The sequence below is a fragment of the Tachypleus tridentatus genome, chromosome 9 (assembly GCF_004210375.1).
Source record: "Tachypleus tridentatus isolate NWPU-2018 chromosome 9, ASM421037v1, whole genome shotgun sequence".
Classification (NCBI taxonomy): Eukaryota; Metazoa; Arthropoda; class Merostomata; order Xiphosura; family Limulidae; genus Tachypleus; species Tachypleus tridentatus.
The window spans coordinates 139,338,179-139,358,273 of NC_134833.1; the positions used below are offsets into that span (position 1 = coordinate 139,338,179).

Below are 20,095 nucleotides of genomic sequence, written 5' to 3' on the forward strand. Positions count from 1 at the left end.
ATAATATTAATTCAACATCTTTTTTTACGGGGATAGAATCTATGAGTTCTTAGAAAAATAATCTGAAGAATAGAAAAATATTCCTAAGATTTTCTTTCATTCTGTTTCTATTAGACTTCATTCCAGTACTTGTCTATGTTCTTGCTCAATGCGAGCTTATCTCAGCTGAGATAGAATTTGATTACATGTGGGGTTTACTACACAGTTCATGGCATTTAGGAGAGGGTGGATATTATTTGATCTCCCTCAGCAGTGCTGTCCATACTCTGAAACAGTTATATTTAGAGTCCATGAATATTGCAAGGAAACCTGTACATCCACTTTTCACTCTGCTGAAACAGGTGAGGAACTCTTCCTTTATCTGACTTAAAATGTTCAGCTGTATATGTTGTAATCTTGGTTAACAGTTATACACAGTTTCAGATGTTAGATTAATAGGAGATTTGGTTATGGCTAAGCAACTCTATGAAGTGATTAGAACAGTGCGTAGAAGTTCGACATGAGATCTTTATTACAAAAGAATGGGCACTAATAACACTTCTAAAACATTTAAGAAACTATCATTGAATGTGTTTATATTTTGATTTGAAAGTGAATATAAATGTAGAAATGTAAGTTTTGATTATTTACAGTTGTCTTTATATTTTAACCTAGTGTTGTTTTTTATTGTAGGTTTGTTTCTGTATTTTATGTGTGGTAATTTACTTTATTATAATCCATTCATTTTTTATTTTAACAATTTTTAAGCAGATAAAGAAATAATAATACAGCAGATTCATTTTAGTGAGTTGAAAACTGTAAATATTATAAACTGTTAAAGTGTTTGAAATGGTATAATTAGAAGAAATAGAAGGTCTCATATGAACATTTGAGGAATATGTTAAACAGAAACTAGTTTGTGGTATTTCAACACAAAATTTTTGCTTTATTTTGTTTTTGTATAAACTACTTTAATAAACATATATTTTAGTCTTTTGTTTTTCTGTTTGCAACTCATTGTGTGTTATTTAGGTTTCATGGCTTGAAAGTGGCATGAGGAGTTATTGCTACATGTGTATTAGGGGGGGGTACCAGAAAGTAATGACATTTTTGTTACCAAATTATGTGCTTTCTTTTGTTTACAGATGACTTTCATTTCACTGGTAAAAACACCCTTCTTTATTCATCAATTTTCTGTTAAAAAAATTGCTTTGCTTTAATCAGAAAAATATTAGTCTACATTCCTAACAAGAATCACCTTTTGACATTGCATATTCTTTGAGTTTTGTAAAGGTAACAAGGCAACAGAGGAAACAAAAATATTTGTGAGGTTTAGAAAGATTCTTTGAGTGTTTTCAAACACCATCTCTGGCTCAGAGAATTTAGATCAGGTGATTTCAGTCTCTCTGATTACTGTTGTTTAGGGAGACCAGTAGGGTTAAAAAATGACCTCCTGAAATGAAAGACTGAGTCAGACCCTCGTAAAAACCATCAACTCATTTCTTCTTGGTCTAGCATTGGAGAACATAGTTCTTCCAATTTGAGTTCAGTCCCAGAGACTGACCATGTGACCATCTTTATTGTATGTAGTTTTAATATTATAACGTAATACAGTATATGTATATCCACAAAATTTGGCAGGCTTTTAGTAAACATTAGATATTATTTGTAGGAAAAAATAATTTATTACTTTTAATGAAGTATTTTTGGTAACAGTTTGTTCATGAATAATTTGTTTTGTTTTTTGCTAGTCCAAAAATCTGTTTTCATTTTTGTAATCACTAAAACCTAAGTAAATATAAAACTGTATTTTATTTCTTATTATCTCTACACTAAGAATATATTTTATTCTTCAACTAGTACTCAAGTTATCAAAGTATGAGAAAAAGCTGAAAGTTAGAAATGAAATGAACAGCTATGCCTTCTTTTCTTCATTATTGTTTATGAAATTTCAAAGTACTTGAGAGTTTCAACTGCTAAGCATTTCACATTTATTTTTTGTGTGAATATTGCTGTCTACAACTGTACTAGAAACCCACTAAAAGTAAGGAAATAAATCACAGTTTTGTTGGTAGACTGTTTACGTGGCACTGGAATACCATAGCTTTGAAAGCAATGAAACATGCACAAAGAGTTGGCTTACTTGACTCCTGCTTCGAGAATAGTATGTTTAATGTATCAGATTATATATCTTAGTGCTTACTAGGAAATTTAACTTCAGTAATCACATTGCACTTTGGATCTGTGAAAACGTTTATGTCAAGAACAGAAGTTGGAATTTATTAGCTTGTACATGTATCCTAAAGTGTTTGTAATAAGAATTTTCCAGAACAATAAGTCTGCACTTTGAATCTGTCAAAATATTTATTATATGTTGCTGATACAATAAACATTGTAACTCTTATAATACTGATAATACTTCTGGGATGGTAGAAATTCAGCAACTAACTGTGTAGGTGTACAATGATTTTATTGGTGGATATGGTTGTGAAATTTTATTTCTTTTAGTATACTTCTTCATCAGATTGGGTTATTGTTTTCTAAACATTCAAATTCAGTCAAGCACTCTCTAACTATAACACCAGTATTTCATAAAAAAACAGGAAAATTGTTGCTCCGTATATCACATATTTATTGCTATATATTTATTCACAAATGATTACATTTTAATTATCTTTCATAAAACATACAAGTTAAAGAAAATATACTTTGTAAAACAAAGATTTCAAGTACTTAATGTGGTTACAAAACTTTGTGCTCAGGCATCACTGTAATCCTGATTTATTCTTCCAAATTGAGGGCCCCCTTCCCTAGTGCAGCGGTATGTCTTCAGATTTACAATGCTAAAATCAGGGGTTTGATTCCCCTCGGTGGGTTCAGCAGATAGCCCGATCTGGCTTTGCTATAAGAAAACACAAACACTAAACAGAGGGTGTAGACATATTAATTTTTTATGCTACATATGAGAAGAAACAATTAATGTACTATATTAGTGCACAAAAAACACCTATCATTTGTTTGGGTGTCTAAACAAGCTTTATATGAGTTTTAGAAAGTCATGTTTCTCTTCAGAGCAATAACTTGTCACATTTCAACAGTTTAAGTGAAATTGTGATTTTTCTCCTTCAAGCTCTTTACAAACAACTACAAGATTTACATACACAAGTAACTGCTCTTTCTAGTGGTTCTAAAATATTGCAGAAGTAGATGGAACTAGACAAGAGGTTTTGAAAGAATGTAGTAGTGAGAGGAGTAAAACTACTAGATTATCTAAATATACTTATGTCAGCAAATGAAAGAGGTTCTTATTTTTAATTATAATTTCTCAGTATGTATAGTTTTTCTGATTTGTTAGCTACTGCATGTATTGGATGGCTGGCATAATTATGAATGCAACAGAAAGTGTTTTATGACATGCAATAAATATTTATTTTTTCTTTATATTTACTTTCATATTAAGAAATTAAAACGTATGAAAATTTGAAATGCAATGTTTCTCTTGACGTGAATTCTTTTAACATAAGTAATAGCAAAGTTATTTAATAAAAATTTGAAAATAACTAAAATGGCGTATGTGCTCTGCAGTGAAAGAGTTAAACCTATTTGGAAAGGTCAATAGACAAAGAGTTTCAGTTCTCCACAAACTCAACTCTCAGATGATAACAAAATCTAGTGCATAACAATTTGCAGTTCATTGATAGCCAAATATGAGAAAGAGCCATGTTTTCATTAGATTAGTACAAGAGATGAAAAATGGGTTTCTTTACATTAGTGCTGAGTTCAAGAATCAGTGGCTTAGCCCTGGCCTGAACCCAACTCTAACAGCCAAGTCAGGTCTACACCTGCAGAAAGTTGTTTTGGTAAGACAGAGTTGGCATAGTTTGCTTTGACTACAAGTGCAGACCTTCATTGTCAACAATTGGATGGTTTGCACAAGGTTCTCATTGAAAAATGTCTAGCTCTGATCAACAGAAAAGGAGTCATTTTACAATGTGACATTGTGATACCACATTGTGCAAGAATGACTCAGAACAAGATATTCTTGTTAGGCTAAGAATTCTTTTACAGTAGGTATCTGTGATTTGTTAATAAATGAACACCATATATATTGTTTGTTTCTAAAGTAATTATATATTTGAAACAAGTTAAACTTATCTAAAAAATTCTTTACACTATGGAAATTATAGTTGTATCTTAAATACTATACAGTTCTCTTCTTCTTGTCAAAAGTCCACTTAGGCCAATTCAGTTGGCATGCCACACTACTTTTCTCTATTTTTATTGCAGTAATATCTGTGTGTAATTGAATTACACTGTAGCTTGAGTTACTGCAGTTGTATCCTGAACTTCTAATAATAGTCTGTTCGTTTTCATACTTCCAATAATTGTGTGCCTTTTTATTAAAGTCCACACAGGCAGGTTCAGTTAGTTTAGAACACCCCTTTGATGTGACAAATTATTTTCCTTTTATCTTTCAAACTGTTAATATGGCTCTAACATGTAAACTGTTGGCCCATTCACTCGCATGACAGTTAACTTTGTTTTCTAACTTTCTTATGACCAAACTTCTCTTTTATATGATTTTACTTTCACAGTATTGTTGCTCATCTGGTCACAGCTATTTATGCATCTATGAATTAGATCTTCTAGAAATTTCCATAGCCTCAACATCAATGAATCGCAAACATAATGTTTGATAGTCTTAATGTTACAAACAAAAAATTAATTAATAATCCTACCTAAACAAAACAGTGTTTTTATATCTGACATTGACATTGTCCCTTCAGACTGTCATGTATTCAAATCTATGCAGCACTTTCTCAGTAATAAATAAAATCTTTAGAAATAGTGATAGCATCAAAACTGCTCTTGCAGAATTTTTTGTCTCAGAGGAAGCTTTCTTCTATCAGTGAGAAATTGAAAGGTTGATTGAAAGATGGGACATTTTGAGGTTATGTAACTGATTGAAAAGCAAATATATTAAATGTATTTTACTGTATAAGTAAAAAACAAACCGTTACTTTCCAGTAACCCTAATACATACATCACTTTCTTGCTGTTATGATGGTGCTAAAGTGACAACTAAGTTTCAAAAACATGGATGACTTGTTAACTTGCAATTAATTAAAATATTTGTCAGTGAGTGGTGTATATTTGTGATATTTTCTGTTTCAGCCTGAAGGAAAAACTCGGTTACCAAGTGTCTGTGACCTGCAGGGTTATCTGAAGGTCATGTTTCCTGATGAGGTCAGTGGAGACGTCCGCTACAAGACCCTACCTGTTCCACCTAATATGACAACTAAAGAAGTTTGTAAGCAATGATTATGTTAGTTACTAGTAAATGTTAGGTAGTTTTTTTTCTAAGTAGGTAGTACAGGTAAATGTTTTACCAAAGAGGTTCTGGAGAAACAGAAAATGATTCTCAGTACATACAAGCACCAAATGCAGGTAAAGGAAATACATTACTTAAGCTCACCAGTGTTGTTTTATTTACCCAAGATAGTTTATTTATATACTATTTACTATGATTTATTTGTTTGATGTTATTAAAATACATTATTATTTATATTTATTTACAAAAACATCTTTCTTCTCTCTGCTTACAAAACTTAACATGGCAGACAAAGTTAATATTTAATATAGTACATAAAGTCATATGTACCCACATTTATAAAATAATTTTTTTTTAATTTATTAAACTGTACAGTACTTTGTGACAACTATGTAAATACTGAATATTTGCCTTAAAAGTCCTATAGTCCATGATATAGCCCTCAAAATAATTGAGGGGCAGTGAAAGTATTGATATAAATTCAGGCCAACAGCTCTGCATTCTCTCCACTTGATACAGGTGAAATTTGAGGTTTGGGAATGAGGATTGGTATGTGCATCTGATTTAATAGACTTTTTGATGGCTTTAAGGAAGAATTCTTTCAGCATGATTTTCTTCTAAGTTTTATGTTTATTCTCTCAAATTTTGCTTTCAAGTTGATTTATATTTATTATTTCCTGCTGCAGATAGGGTAAGATTTACAAAATTGTATGCAAACCTTTACAGCTTCCCAAGCATCATTAAAGGTCTCCTTTCTTTCAGCACTTCACTTGCATCATCATCATTATCAGTCATCTGGCACTGTAGCAGAGTTAATAACAGACTCGGCAATCTCTTCATTATTTGTGTGATATTTTACAGAAGCATCATAATCAGTCTATCTAATCATCTGTAATTTCTTCAGTGACACTTAGCTCTTTGATAGTTGTCTAATGATAGTAGTGATGTTTTTCTTCATACCAAAGCCTTTAAATTCTTTAGATTCAGGATCATCTTCAATCAAAGCAGCTGACTACAAGGTCTTTCAGCATAGCACAATTTCAGGCAGTAGTAAAATCATACACAGAATCTTTAATGTTGTGAGAAATATGAAAAGCTTCAGTATCACCAGTTTTAGGTTCATTGCAGTACCTTTACAGAATGTGTTATTAATAATAAAAATGGTTCACATTACTAATGATAGCTTGGCTCATAGGTTGTATTAGACTTTTTCCATTGGGGAGTTAGAAACACAACAAAGATGTTTTTGTTAATTATCCTCATTTCTGCCTCAGGATGTGCTTTAAAATTATTCAGGATTAGGGTGGTTTTGCTGTCTTCTAGTAAGTCAACTTACTGAAAATGTTTTTCACTTGACACCTAAAAGAGAGAGAAATCCGTTTCTAAAAGATCATGCATCAACAAAGCATTGTCACTTTTGTCATATCATGAGGATGAGAATGTTTTCAAGTAACTAAAGACTCCACTTACATACAGCATCAAACTTATGTGAAATATTGATTTTTTTTTTACTTTTATTGCTGCTCAATTCTTTGGAGTAGATGATGCTGTAGAGGACATGGAAGCCAAGGATTGCTGTTGAAGAGCTGATGCTGACTCAGAGGTGCAATAACTTAACACATACTCAGCATATTTGACATTAGTTGAGCAATTCAAAGGACAAACTGTCTTCTGAGGAAATGAATGAACATGTACAGAGTTAGGTGTGGGGAAATGAATGAATGTGTGCAGTACTAGGCATGATATGTGGCCACTTTCATTACTATTGAGCACCACATTTAAATACTTTTTCTGTTATTTGGATTTTTTTATTTTTTGGTGGTTCAAATGTGTTGGTTTTTACAGAAAGGGTGATTTTTGTTAAATCACCTATTCCTTAAAACAAGATTGTGCTATAGTCCATTCCAGCAGGATAGTTTGGTCTAATTCTCTATATAGTATCCAGTATTAGTTTTTTAACCCATAATAACTCTACTTACAAAACTAATTGTGGTCACATTCTACCTCATATTTGTACACCAATATTAACTTTTTGTATACTGAGTTAATCAGTATGAGGTATTTGTCTTGTGTGTTAACTTGTCTTTGTTGATCAGTATTACTGACTCTGATTTATTACTTATTAGGTTTATAATTATTGTTTTCACTAATGTATTGACACAATTATATAAAACTTAAACATGAATGAATGCTTTTCTTATTGACTTGCTTGATTTTTTAAATCCTGTGTGAACCTTATTGCAAAAGATGAGTTGGCATGACTGTGTTACTAGTCATATTTAAGTGTATCAGTTTTTTCCACCTATAGCCTAAAAATATTACATTATTTAAAAGGATTTTCTAATCACTTAATTGAAAAAAAATATATGTATATATTCTTTGAGTGTTAATCTAACACAGATGATTGATGTGTTTAAAGTAGAAAACAGTATAAAGGTATACAGAATTTGGTTAATTGGTTATGGCTAGCCTGAACGTTTATGTGTATAAAGTTTTTAATGCTGGAAATAACAACTAAAATTTTTGGATTTGAAGTCAATTTTAGGGTAATGTTCAAAAGACATTGTAGGAAAATCATTCATGGTTACAACCCCAACACAAAAGTGAAATTTGTATCTATATCTCTTATGGCATTTATAAGTATTAGACTCTCAAACTGTTTTATAGAGAAAAAAAAGATCATTTTAAGGACTTTTTTTAATAATTTTAGTAAAGACTGATCTTCTTTTTTTCCTTTTTTTTTTTTTGTATAGCGATTTTATATTGGACCCTAGTAAAGTTATAACAGTTAATCTATCAAATGAAGTCATACTTCCTAATGAAGTAAACCATAGTTGAGGAAAGGGTGAAAGTAACTTATTTACTTTCTTAACTCATTCTATGTTGCCCTTCTTATACATGCTGTTATGGAATCTTATGTAGTATTAAACAGTTTTCGGTACAATAAAGAAAGGTAACAGTAATTTCTAAGCTTTTGTAAGGCTACAAGAATAGACATCATAATTAAAAATATACGTATGAGTTTTAAATTACTGATAATTTCAGCAGGTTGTGTGGGGTATCAACTATTGAAGGGGCAAAACAAAAGCTACTTGAAGATAACTTATTTCACTGAATTAACTTGAAACTAACTCGTAGAACATTCTGTTGATAAGTAAGATTGGTTTAAGGTTGCCTGTCATAATCACTTGCACCATTATACAGGAGTGTGTTGTCAGTCAGTCAGTAGTCGCTACAATAACATCACACAAGGAGTGCTTAATGTTAAAAGTTGGTACTGTTGTGACGTCGGTAAAATGTGGGAGTGCCATGAATCATGAGAAGAATTATGCACACTGCAGGTTGTAACATACCATAACACATGAACTTGAAAAGCAAGAAATAAAAATATTTGTCACTGGTAATTCTGGTTTTATTTACTCTTGAAAAGAACACTTTTGAGGACCTTGCAGAAGTACATCTAGTATTATATTTAGAGATAAAGATGTGTAGTGAATGGTTGCATTTCCATTGCAGCTGTATATGCAGGTCTGCATATTAGTAACATGTGTTATGGTAACTTGAATTTTATTTGTAGAGGATTATGTTGAGGTGATGATGAATATTTTAGAAAATAATTTTTTTATGTAAAAAATTGTTTTCAGTGTTTATTTTGTTGTTTGTTTCTTATGTAGGCAGAATGGCAGCTTCCAAATTTGGTGTTACTGATGCACAAGATTATGGCTTGTTTTCATTAGTCGGAGATATTGGTAAGTGTTATTTATTGCCTTAACACTAATAAGCTATTTTCTGGATATTAATATCATGTGTTTAGAATTTCCTTATAAAAAGTAATAAACAGCATTGCTTTGAGCTAGAGAAAGTAACTGCCTAATCTATATAAAGGCCAGTTGATTTCTCAAAATAGGAGATACTGTGAAACCTTAAATGCAGTGATTGTCATAATTATAAGCCTAAAGTGAAGATGTAGTGTGAGATTACCTAGCTTAGAGCCAAGTGTATAAAATTTATCATGAAAGCAAAAATATTAATTTTGTTTAAACTTGCATTGTTTCTGAACTACTGTTTTCTGTTGTATTACCAGTATTTTAATAAAAACAGTCTTTTTTTTTTTTTAATCAAAAAATTTTCCGTTTTGTTGGCTATACATTTCATTTTATAGTTTCAGTACCTAGACAAACAACATTAGATTATACTTTTGTTGCTAAGTAACATGACATAAAAGCCATTGTTGGAGTGTTGTATTACCAAAATGCACTGTGTTTTCTATATCTTAAAGTCGAAGTGATTTTCATCGATAATTATTCTATAAATTATCTAAATTTTGATTGACTCGCAAAGAAATTTACCAAAGTTTGATTGCCTCGACTGCACTTTTCTGACTCTTTGATGGTCCAGCTTGATTTTGCAAGATTTATTTATTTTGGTTAGCTGTGAAATATGAGGTTAGGGTATACTGTTGGGTGAGAATGGTAGTATTTGCTCTGTCACTTTTAATGTACTACAATTATATAGCATTTCCTGAACTATAGGTCACAAATCCCATTGAAGTCACAGAGGGTCTCCAAAAGGATTGAAATGTGTGAAATATTATTCATTTTTAATTTAGTTATGGGTCTAGCTGCTTGTGAGGAACTGAACTTTGGGCTTAGTGTAAAAGTTTTCATACTAGAGACTTCTGTTCTGCACATTATATAAGTTAACAGGCAAGATGTAAAGCCCAAATGGTTTAAGAAATATTTTAACAGCATACTGAAAAAAAAATAGCATCTAGAGAGATTGAAACTGAATTAAGTAGTTTGGATTTTTTGCGTTATTTAAAATGATAGTAAAAAAATTAAAAGAACAAAAGTTTACTTGAGACATTTTATTTTATAAGGTTAGGATATTGTCAGCTTTTGGTGGGTCATTTGAGAACAGTACATAAAAAAGAGTTGTCTTAAATAGAAGGGAGATGTGTGATTTAAGATGTTCAAATATCAAGGTTATTACTCAGAAGTTACAATTAAGTTTCAAGGTATTTGAAAAAAATATTCTTGTTTTATTACTTGTTGATAATAAGTGGTGGTTCAAGACTTGTCGATCCTTTCCTATCAATCACTTTATATTTTATAGTGCTGATTATCACTATGTTTATCTATAGAATTCAAGCTCAAAGAATGCGAATGTCCACAGATATTGAAAGCTGAAGCAGTGGCCGGTGACAAAGATATCTCTTTTATCTACAGACGTTGCGATGGCAAGTTTGCCTGGCCTTATTGGTGATAACTTGAGGAATCCTCTGACTGTTTTACTCAACACCTGTATCACTGAGTCATTTGGAAATTCTCAAATATTGCTTCCAAATTTTATTTATAATTATAAAGGTGGGACACTTTCTCATAAGTGAATTTATACAAATAACTGTGTTATTTATGAACACATGATTTTCAATGTAAGTATTAAAATTGAATATCTTTTTCTTGTACTTATTTTATGTACAATCTGTCTATACTTTTTGCTGATTTAAACATAATTATCCTAAACTTGGTAGATATTCCATGGTTGGCTACACCATATTATCAAGTTTTTGTGTTATGTGTTATAAATCAGTAGGTCTTCCTCTATATTTATTGCACCTGTTGAATATGCATGTTCCATTTAATCCCATAAAAATAACACATAATACAAATCATGTAAAGACAGCAATCTTTATATTGTTTCAAGAAGTCAGAAAAGGTATATAGACACACATACTATCCTACTAAAAGTCTAGAATATGGATAGTTATGAAATAAAACTACCTGAGAAAACCATTTTGCTGGTCAAGCATCAAATATTCTACATGTCCAGTACCCATAGCTGAAAATATGTTTTTATTTATTATACAGATACCAGCACATGGGTTTAGCTTAAATTGAAATGAAATTAATCATGTTACATAGAGATATGTATCTTGCCCATATGGTGAGTATATGTGTAAGTTGGGTAAATCCTTTTGTTTATGCATTCCTTAATGTTTAGTGTTTGTGACATCAAGATGCAATATTAATGATGCATTGTTTTAAGAGGATGGGTTCACTTAGTGACTGGATGTACTCAGGTGGGGTGTAATTTGGAAGTCTGAGATTGTTTTGGTAGTTCTGTTCTGGAGTAGCTATTGTTTGTGTATCATGTTGCACATTACTGCATTGCTATGCACTAGTATTGGTCTGATGAAAGCATTATGGACTGTGATGTAATGGTTACTGGGGAGTAACCTTTGTTACTTCCAACAACATGCCTTAGGTAGTTGATTCTGATACTGGTGCTATGGATAATTTTATTAAAATATTTAAATCATTTAAGGTTCTATCTAAGTGAAGGCTAAATCTGGGATTTTAATGTGGTTTGTGAATTTGACAATTGTGTTGTTAAGATGTAGTTTCACAATTTTCAACTTTCTCACGGACTTTTTGCAGAAGGCAATTGCTTGTCATGGTAGGGTTAAATGCAACATGCCATTTGTTACATTTTGATTCTGTGTTCAAGGGAGGTTTGAATGCTGCAATTGCAGTCTTAGCCTTGCTGGATGTGCACCATATGGCTATATTATTTGTATATTGTATATGCACACTAATGGGAGGAAGGGTATATTATTTACTAATATGTTATAGAACATAATGCTTAATGCTGACCCTTGCAGAACACTTACAACTAATGTGAATGAGTGGGACACTGCTTCTTTTATATTAAGTTTGGCAATATGGTAGGTGAGGAAACTCAATATACACTGTATTAATGGGGTTGGGAAGTCAATATTATGCAATTTATAGCTCAACCCATTACACTATACTGAATCAAATGCTTTTTATGTGTTGAGGAAGGTCTTTATTGTGACTTGTTTTCTATTAAAGCCTCTGTATATATGGTTTTGGTTTGTCTAACAGGGTAGTTTCAGATTTACCTGTTTTTTCTACTTTCATTTTGAATGTTATTCAGGATTTTGTTTGCTTCAAGGTAGCAATTCATTCTGTTAGTGATAAGTTTTCCTAATATGTTGAGTGGGCTGATGGGTCTATACGTACCACAAGTTGGTTGGGTTATTATCATTCTTAAGTATCACTTTGATTATAGCAGCTTTCCATATCTTGAGGTAGTATCCTGATAGCTGTGATAAATTGTAAATTGCATCTAGGTGCTCCAAGATTGATTCCAAGAAGTGTTTTAAGAAATATGTCATTAATACCGTCTTCACCAGGTGCTTTCTGCTTGACTTTTTTTAAATATACTTTTATGTGGGACATGTCAAAAAATTTTGCAAATGGCTATTTTGTTGCATGTGTTTGGGAAACACTGGCATGAAAATATCTTTTATTGTCTACTTGGTTGTTAACATCATTCTAGCATGTTGTGTCAAACGATGCTAAATTAGGTGTTACAAATGTGCTTTTAAAATATTGAACAAATAGGTCTGCTTGTTCCCTGTCTGTTGATACGATTAAATTATTTTATTTAATTGTTTTAATGTTGCTCTTGGATTTGCTTTTGGTGATTGATTTGAATTTATGCCAGAGTAGTGCTGAGTCTGTATGTGGGCTGTCAGTTGACTTATAGAAACTGTCCCAGTTATAATCTTGTTGTTTTTGTACTAACTTTCTGATACTATTCATTTTATTGCTAATGAGTGGTTTTAGGGGAAGGTTATGCATGTGGAAATATATTTGTCTTAGTTGTCTTCTACTTGTATATTTTGGAAGTTTGCATCCTGTGATAGGAGTAAAAGAGGAATGATATTAAGTAGTGGTCACCTTTGACATTATAGTGTACTTGAAAATTGTGTGATTAAATAGTGCAGTGGGAACTACTGCTAATTCAAGAATATCTTGGGATCCAAAATAATGTGTGTGCATCATGGAGGGACTTTTATTTGTTACCAAATCTTCTAGAAATTTATGTACGACCTTGCTGTTAGCATTGATGATGTGACACACGAAATCCGTGTATTTGCTGTTTTAAGATAATTGTGCTTGGGTTTTGGTTGTATGTGCTTTGTATTGGTTTGTTGTTAGGAGATACATATATACTTGCTAAGGTTATTTGGGGTATATTGGGTGTGTATTTTGCATAAAAGTATTTAATTAAAGTATGGGAGGAAAATGTAACTTTTCTTTCTTTCTTGTACAACAGAGCTATTACATGGTTATTGTTCTTAATGACATCCAACTGTCCTCCCCGTTGAAACTGTTAACTTGTACTTGTCGTTCAGTCAAAATGGTTTCCAACGGAACCGCTGATCACCTTTAAAGGCCAAGTCATACATTTTATCATCACATCTATTTTCCTGCAATCAAAGGTGTGTCCCGTGACATTTGGTAGGATGCTGTATATTGTGGATAAAACTGTTTAACATGTGAAGCATAAATGTAATGCAGCTTGAGTGATAATTATCATCTTTCATTAGCATCTCCATGAATAAAATACACATGAATATCACTCTTAATGTAAGATATATCAAGTTAAAAAAAATGTGTAGTGTTCTTTAGGTTATTCTGTGATTAACAGTTTTGAAAGTGATTTAATAATAAATTCAATGACATAAAAGAACAGTTGTAACTGATTCTCAGGTATTCTCTCTGACAAAGCAAGTTTTTGGTTGAGTCTTAAATTACATAGGCAATTTATAAATATTTTTAGAGTACTGAAATAGTTTCTACTGAACAAATAAGAAGAAAAATTGTGCAAACTGAAAGTAACCTGAATATTAGTGAATTATGATAAACATATGAAATTTTCTGTATTAGGTAATTGGTTAATTTTAGTTCTGATTAATTTAGTTAGCTTGCATTAAGTAGAAATTAATGACAACTTGTTTGTAAAATGTCAACATACATTTTGTACATGATTTCTAAAATATAGACAATAGCAAGTAAAACGACAACAACATTAAGTGTACAGGCTGATATAAACATATTACAATATAAAGTCTGTTCAGTTGCAGTCTGTAGAGTTAGTAATGCAATCAGTTAGTTCCAAAACGGCAGACTGTACATATTGATAAAATATACATGGGTAACTATAAAGAAATCTCCATTTTTGCAGTGATTATACCTTAAAAACTATTGTTTTAGGGAGGCAAAATACCATCAGATGTTCATTGAAGAAAATATGCTTTATTTGGGAAAGTTTGAGCCCAGTATTGTAAATTCCTTTTTTTTTGGAAATTTGCTTGATCTAATTCATTCTCCTAGAAGGAAAAGAAACTAGTCTTGGATAGTCATTCATGAAGTTCGTTGTTGAAAGTTTCCACTCAGCTTTATATTAGTTCATCTTCGTTATCAAACATTTAGAACTTTTTATAAACCTTAGTGTAAGATTTTGTTAATCTTAAATGTTTTGGAAAATTGTAGTATTAGCAAAATAACTGATTCCACATCAAATAAGTTTAAGTTTTCTAAAAAAGATTAATTCTAGAATCATTAACAAGTCTTTAAATGTAACCTGGTGGATGTAACTTTAACATTTCTGTTTACCAGTAAAAATCATACTGTATGCTAATAATTATTATAAATATAAAGGCTAACGTGTATCTTCTCTTTTAAAATTATTTCAAAGAATGTTGTTTTTCAAAACAGTGAGATGAATTATTTTTTTATGTATTGTTTTTTTGTGGGTGATGGGTTGTTTTCATCGGCACTTTGTAATTGTAATGTATGCTTAATTGCCAGCTACTGGTGTCAGTTTGACTGATTTCTTGTTATTGGTAGTAATTAGAACAAGACCTCATTTTATCTATAGTTTATTTTTATGAAAAAGGGATTTGTTTGGTAGTTAATTTGGAATTAATTATGTAAATATAACTTACTCTATTGTTAGTACTGCTTTACAACAGCTATGGTGTTTGTTTTTTTAACATCATCTATATTTATTAGTAATGGAACTGTTTGAGACGATTTTATTACAGTTTCAGTAAAATATTCAAAAATGTCCAGAATGAAAAGAAAAATGTGTAATTGATACCATTTGCAATTGCATTATTTTTTAGAAATGACATAAACATATTATGTTATCTTAGACTTTAGAAATGCCAACTGTAAGTCTTGTAGGCTGCAAATAATGTTTGAGTCATATTGTATTAAAGAAGAAAAGGGCAGGATGGATATTCAGGGTTTTTTAGATTAGTTTTCTAGAATAAAATTCAGTACCAGTATTAACACTAATTATAAATATATTTTCATTATTAGTCTTAACTGTAACTAACTGTGTTTTTAGTATTAGCATTAACTATTGCTAAATGTGTTTTTGACTATTAGTTTTAACTGTAGCTAAATGTATTTTAAGTATATGTATTTATGGCTGTTCTGGTATTCTAGTTAAGTGTTAAAAATTACACATTATGATTTGGTTTGTGATATAATCTTAAGCTTACCAATACACGTGATATTATTTACACACGCATAATGATTGTATTGCATTGATTGGGCTGTCTTGTTCATGAAGTTCCTAACTTGTTGCACTATGTTTGTTGAGCTGTTTTACAATAAATGTATAAACACTGTGAGAGTGTTGAAGGATAATGTAATCTGAAAGCAGCTTTCCTGATTGTCACTTACTTGTTCAGTGCAAAATCAGGAGTTCTGTGGTTGATCAGATATAATTAATAGAAAATTATAAGTATTTTGGAGTAGACAGACTGTTGTTAATGTCGTTGTTGGGGCTTTTTGGGTGGAAAGAACATTATGGTTATATTTTAATTAAATAAATAAAAAAATTGCTGTGTGCTTTGACCTGTTATGTTTTGGGGAATGTGGAACAGTGAAAGTTAAGTTGCTAGCTGGTGCAAATAACCTTGCTGGAAAAGTGGCCTTATTAGTCATATAAAAAATTTGTTTTTAATTTTTGATTAAACATAACTTTTATTTTTACCTAATGTTATTGTTTTATTTTTCAAGTCATAACAGTGAGTTGTTGATATTCAGTATTATAAGAAAATTTCAAGTTGATTTAAACTTGTATATTGTTTGTTAGCATGTCTTACTAGCAAGTACTAATGGGTTAATTTTTTAGCTCAGTGGAAAGAATAATCACTTTTAGTTTGAAAGGTGTAGAAGACAAAAATATAAATTACTATATGTGTACTATTTGCACAACAAAAAATTGTTTGTGATTTTAAATACTGATGTGATATAATCGTTTTATGATGTTAGTTTTGTTGATTGAAAGTTTAATAAATAAACACCATTCTTTATGTCTTACTTTGTTTCTTGCTTATTGAAACTTGTGATACACTCTTCAAGAAATTAGAGATTGACAGACAAGATTTTATAATTAAAATGAATACTGTAAGATAGGAAATTTCTGTTCAAAACTTATTCTTTACAAGACTAAGAACAGGTACAAAGAAATTATTGCACAGTGCTGAGGAATTGTTTTCTTTATAATGAACACTACCTACTCTTTGTGCACTAAACTACAAGCAGTTTTATTTTTCAGAAGAAATATACACACAAGCATTCGTAGATAAACACTGAAACTGTGGTGGTAAGTACACGTTTGAAAACAAATGTGAAATAATTAATGAACTAAGACTGTTGTATTATAACTGAAAACTGAATATTGTGAGAAACAATTTAAAGAAAAGGTACAAGTGATATTATAGGGTTAAAAGAAAAAACCTTGAGTGTTATGCAAGTAAAAAAAAATATGACCATTGATATATATGTGTTGTTCTTTTTTTTCATTATTTTCTTTCACCAATTTAGTGATTTCATAGGTTACTTTGCAGGATGTAAGTTAACAGATAATCTGGAATGAAAGTGTTAAGAGACCACTTTTTAATAAAATGTAAATTGCCTCAACTAAACATTTTTCAAAATGCACAAACCTAAGGTCTAGTCCTTGCATCCCCCCACCAGTACAGCAGTACGTCTATGGATTTACAATGCTAAAATCAGGGGTTTGATTCCCCTTAGTGGAGAGGAAAACAGACAAAGACACACACCTACCTTACATGAAGCAAATATATAAATACGTGGTGAACATTATCACATCTAAGGACAAAGTAATGCAACTTCTTTCAGTAGGTAACCTGAGCTCCTTATTTAGCTAATGTAAATTCCCAGCAGAGGTACTGGTACCGTGAGTAACCTTCCACATCACAAAACAAGAAGAAATCATTCCCCTCATTTTATTCATAAATTATAAATGTAGGTTGTATGTTAAATAACGGTATTTCAAGAAATCACATTGTGATATTAGCATAGTTTACAGCAGCTTGTATACTTGCTACAGAACCAGATATTTGATGGAAAATTTGAACCTCGTAAGTAAAACCATTTTATAAGTTCAGATCTACATCTTTTAGGATAACATGTTCATTAATAAACCAAGATGGATTGTATTTTGCATATTGTTCCAGAAATCATTCCACAACTCAGTGATGTTTATTATTTGAATATAGCTACTAGAGATAAGAAAATAAACTTGGTATCCTTCTTATTGTTGGGAGAAAAGAACTTAAAAATTCTATAATTTTTTAGTTTGTTTTACTTTATGAATATATTCACATCGTGTTTCCAACAACATTAACCTCTCACTTTCTGGTGTCCCCTGCGAGTACAGTGGTAAGTCTATGGATTTACAATGCTAAAATCAGGGGTTTGATTCCCCTCAGTGGTCTCAGCAGATAGCCCGAGGTGGCTTTGCTAAAAGAAAACACACACACTTACTTTCTGAATATTTGGGTGTGTATAAAAATACACAATTCCTGCATTATTTGTTTTCTCTAATGGAATGTATGCATTGCAATTTATTTAAACTTCCTTTTCATTGATAAACCTTGTATCATTCAAATTTTCACAAAACATCTTATTGTAGATAATATAAAACCATTTACGCTTACTATATTTCACTTATTCCTATTATATCAAAATCTCCCATTCCTACAAGTGCTCTAAAGTCATCTATTTTATTTCTAGCATTACAATATTAAAAATCAAGCCTATCATTATAATTATTCTATACTCATTTCCTTTGATAAACTTTTCTCTGCCTCTTATTCTTGTTTCATTTCCTGGCCCTCACCAATGTATAGCCCTAGTTTAAAACTTCCCTTACAGCTGAGTTAATAGCCTTAGTAAACAAGCCAGCTCCTTCCCTAATTAAATGTAAACCATCCGTTACAAAAAGCTCCCTTCTTCCACTGAACTGATCCCACAAATTTGCTCACACTTACAACTAACCTAAGCCTAGTACTTAGTTCTAATGACCTAGTTATAACTTCATCCCCACTATTAATTCTGGCCCAGCATGGCCAGGTGAGTTTAGGCATTCAACTCGTAGTCTGAGGGTTGCAGGTTCAAATTCTCATCACCCCAAACATGCCCTTTCAGCCATGGGAGCATTATAATGTTACAGTCAATCCCACTATTTGTTGGTAAAAGAGTAGCCCACGAGTTGGCAGTGGATGTTGATGACTAGCTGCCTTCCCTCTAGTCTTAACACTGCTAAATTAAGGGCTGTGGCAGATAGCCCTCAGGTAGCTTTGTGCAAAATTCAAAGACAAAACAAACAAACTATCAATTCTAGGACAGTATCCCTGACAAAGTTAAATTATAGCCTCTTACTTTAAATGCCATTATCAACCCTTTGTACTTATTAATTAGCTCTGACCTACATCATTAACCCTTACATGCACCACAAAAACTACATCTCCACTAGCCTCCTTTTTTATATCCTCTGCTTTGTTAGTTATATCCTCCATCTGTACCTCCGGATAGTATGCTCTGATTCTTTTCTTCCCACCAATAGAACTTTATCTACAGAAACCAAACACTAAAATTTGTTGCTCAACAGAACAAGTTCATTTTCATTTAAAATATTTTTTATTAAGATAATAATTTTCAAAATATTCTGAGCCTGATTATGTAAATGTCTTTTTTTTAATAACATTTTTTCATATCACAAGTCTTTGTTTAAATCTTTTTCTTCTTCCTCTATACTTCATGTACTATTAAAGTTTTCTCTCCTTTTATTTTATGGTAAATGAACATATTTACTTCCTATAGCACCTTCATAGATTCCATCTAGTATTATTGTATCTGTCATTTTTCTCCATTTTTGTGAATTATAGACTAATTTATTTTCTCTTTTGTTACAATCATCTTGAGAATCTTTCATGTCATTTGTAATAATTTTCTTTGGGGGGGGGGGGATTAACAAAATGAAAAAAATTTACTTTGCATAGTTCAAAAACTGAATATTTTTACACACTTACAAAGAACCATAAGTCAAAATAGTGAAGATACATTGGAAGAAAGACTGCAAGGAGGGAATAAAAAAACTATGAAACATTTAAGTGATCTTATGGACATGTTGAGTTTGAATTTATTTAAAAATTGCCAAAACAATAAAAACTTTTTTCTTTCTTTTGCTATAGTAGCCAGGTGGGTTAAGGCATTTGACTCATAATCTGAGGGTTGCAGGTTCAAATCCCTGTTGCACCAAACATGCTTGCCCTTTCAGCCATGGGGGCATTATAATGTGATAGTCAATCCCACTCTTCATTGGTAAAAAGAGTTGGTAGGGGGTGGTGATGACTAGCTGCCTTCCCTCTAGTCTTACACGACTAAATTAGGGACAGCTAGCACAGATAGCCCTCGTGTAGCTTTGCACAAAATTCAAAAAACAAGAAAAACTGAAATTTTAATCTAGTTTTTGTTGCTTTTTTCACCAATTAGGAGCAAATTTTCTATTAAATTTTTCGTACAGCAATCGGCACAAAAATTGCTTCAACTCATGCTATTATCACTATAGAATTTTTTTTGA

The 20,095-nt window shown here is 31.3% G+C and overlaps 1 protein-coding gene across 4 annotated transcripts in view; it reads left to right on the forward strand.

Moving 5' to 3' along the window:
• The window catches only part of LOC143226508 (uncharacterized), a 42,310-nt gene extending 25,789 nt beyond the window's left edge, over positions 1–16,521 (forward strand). For 3 of the 4 annotated variants that reach the window (XM_076457536.1, XM_076457538.1, XM_076457537.1), the window contains 4 exons: positions 115–341; positions 5,155–5,290; positions 8,986–9,060; positions 10,455–16,521. In XM_076457536.1, coding sequence (XP_076313651.1) covers positions 115–341; positions 5,155–5,290; positions 8,986–9,060; positions 10,455–10,576 — 560 coding nt within the window. In that variant the 3' untranslated portion in view covers positions 10,577–16,521. Of the gene's footprint in view, positions 1–114; positions 342–5,154; positions 5,291–8,985; positions 9,061–10,454 lie in introns of those variants that run through there. The other variant, XR_013014652.1, reaches the window with a different exon arrangement.
• Positions 16,522–20,095: the final 3,574 nt, after the last annotated feature.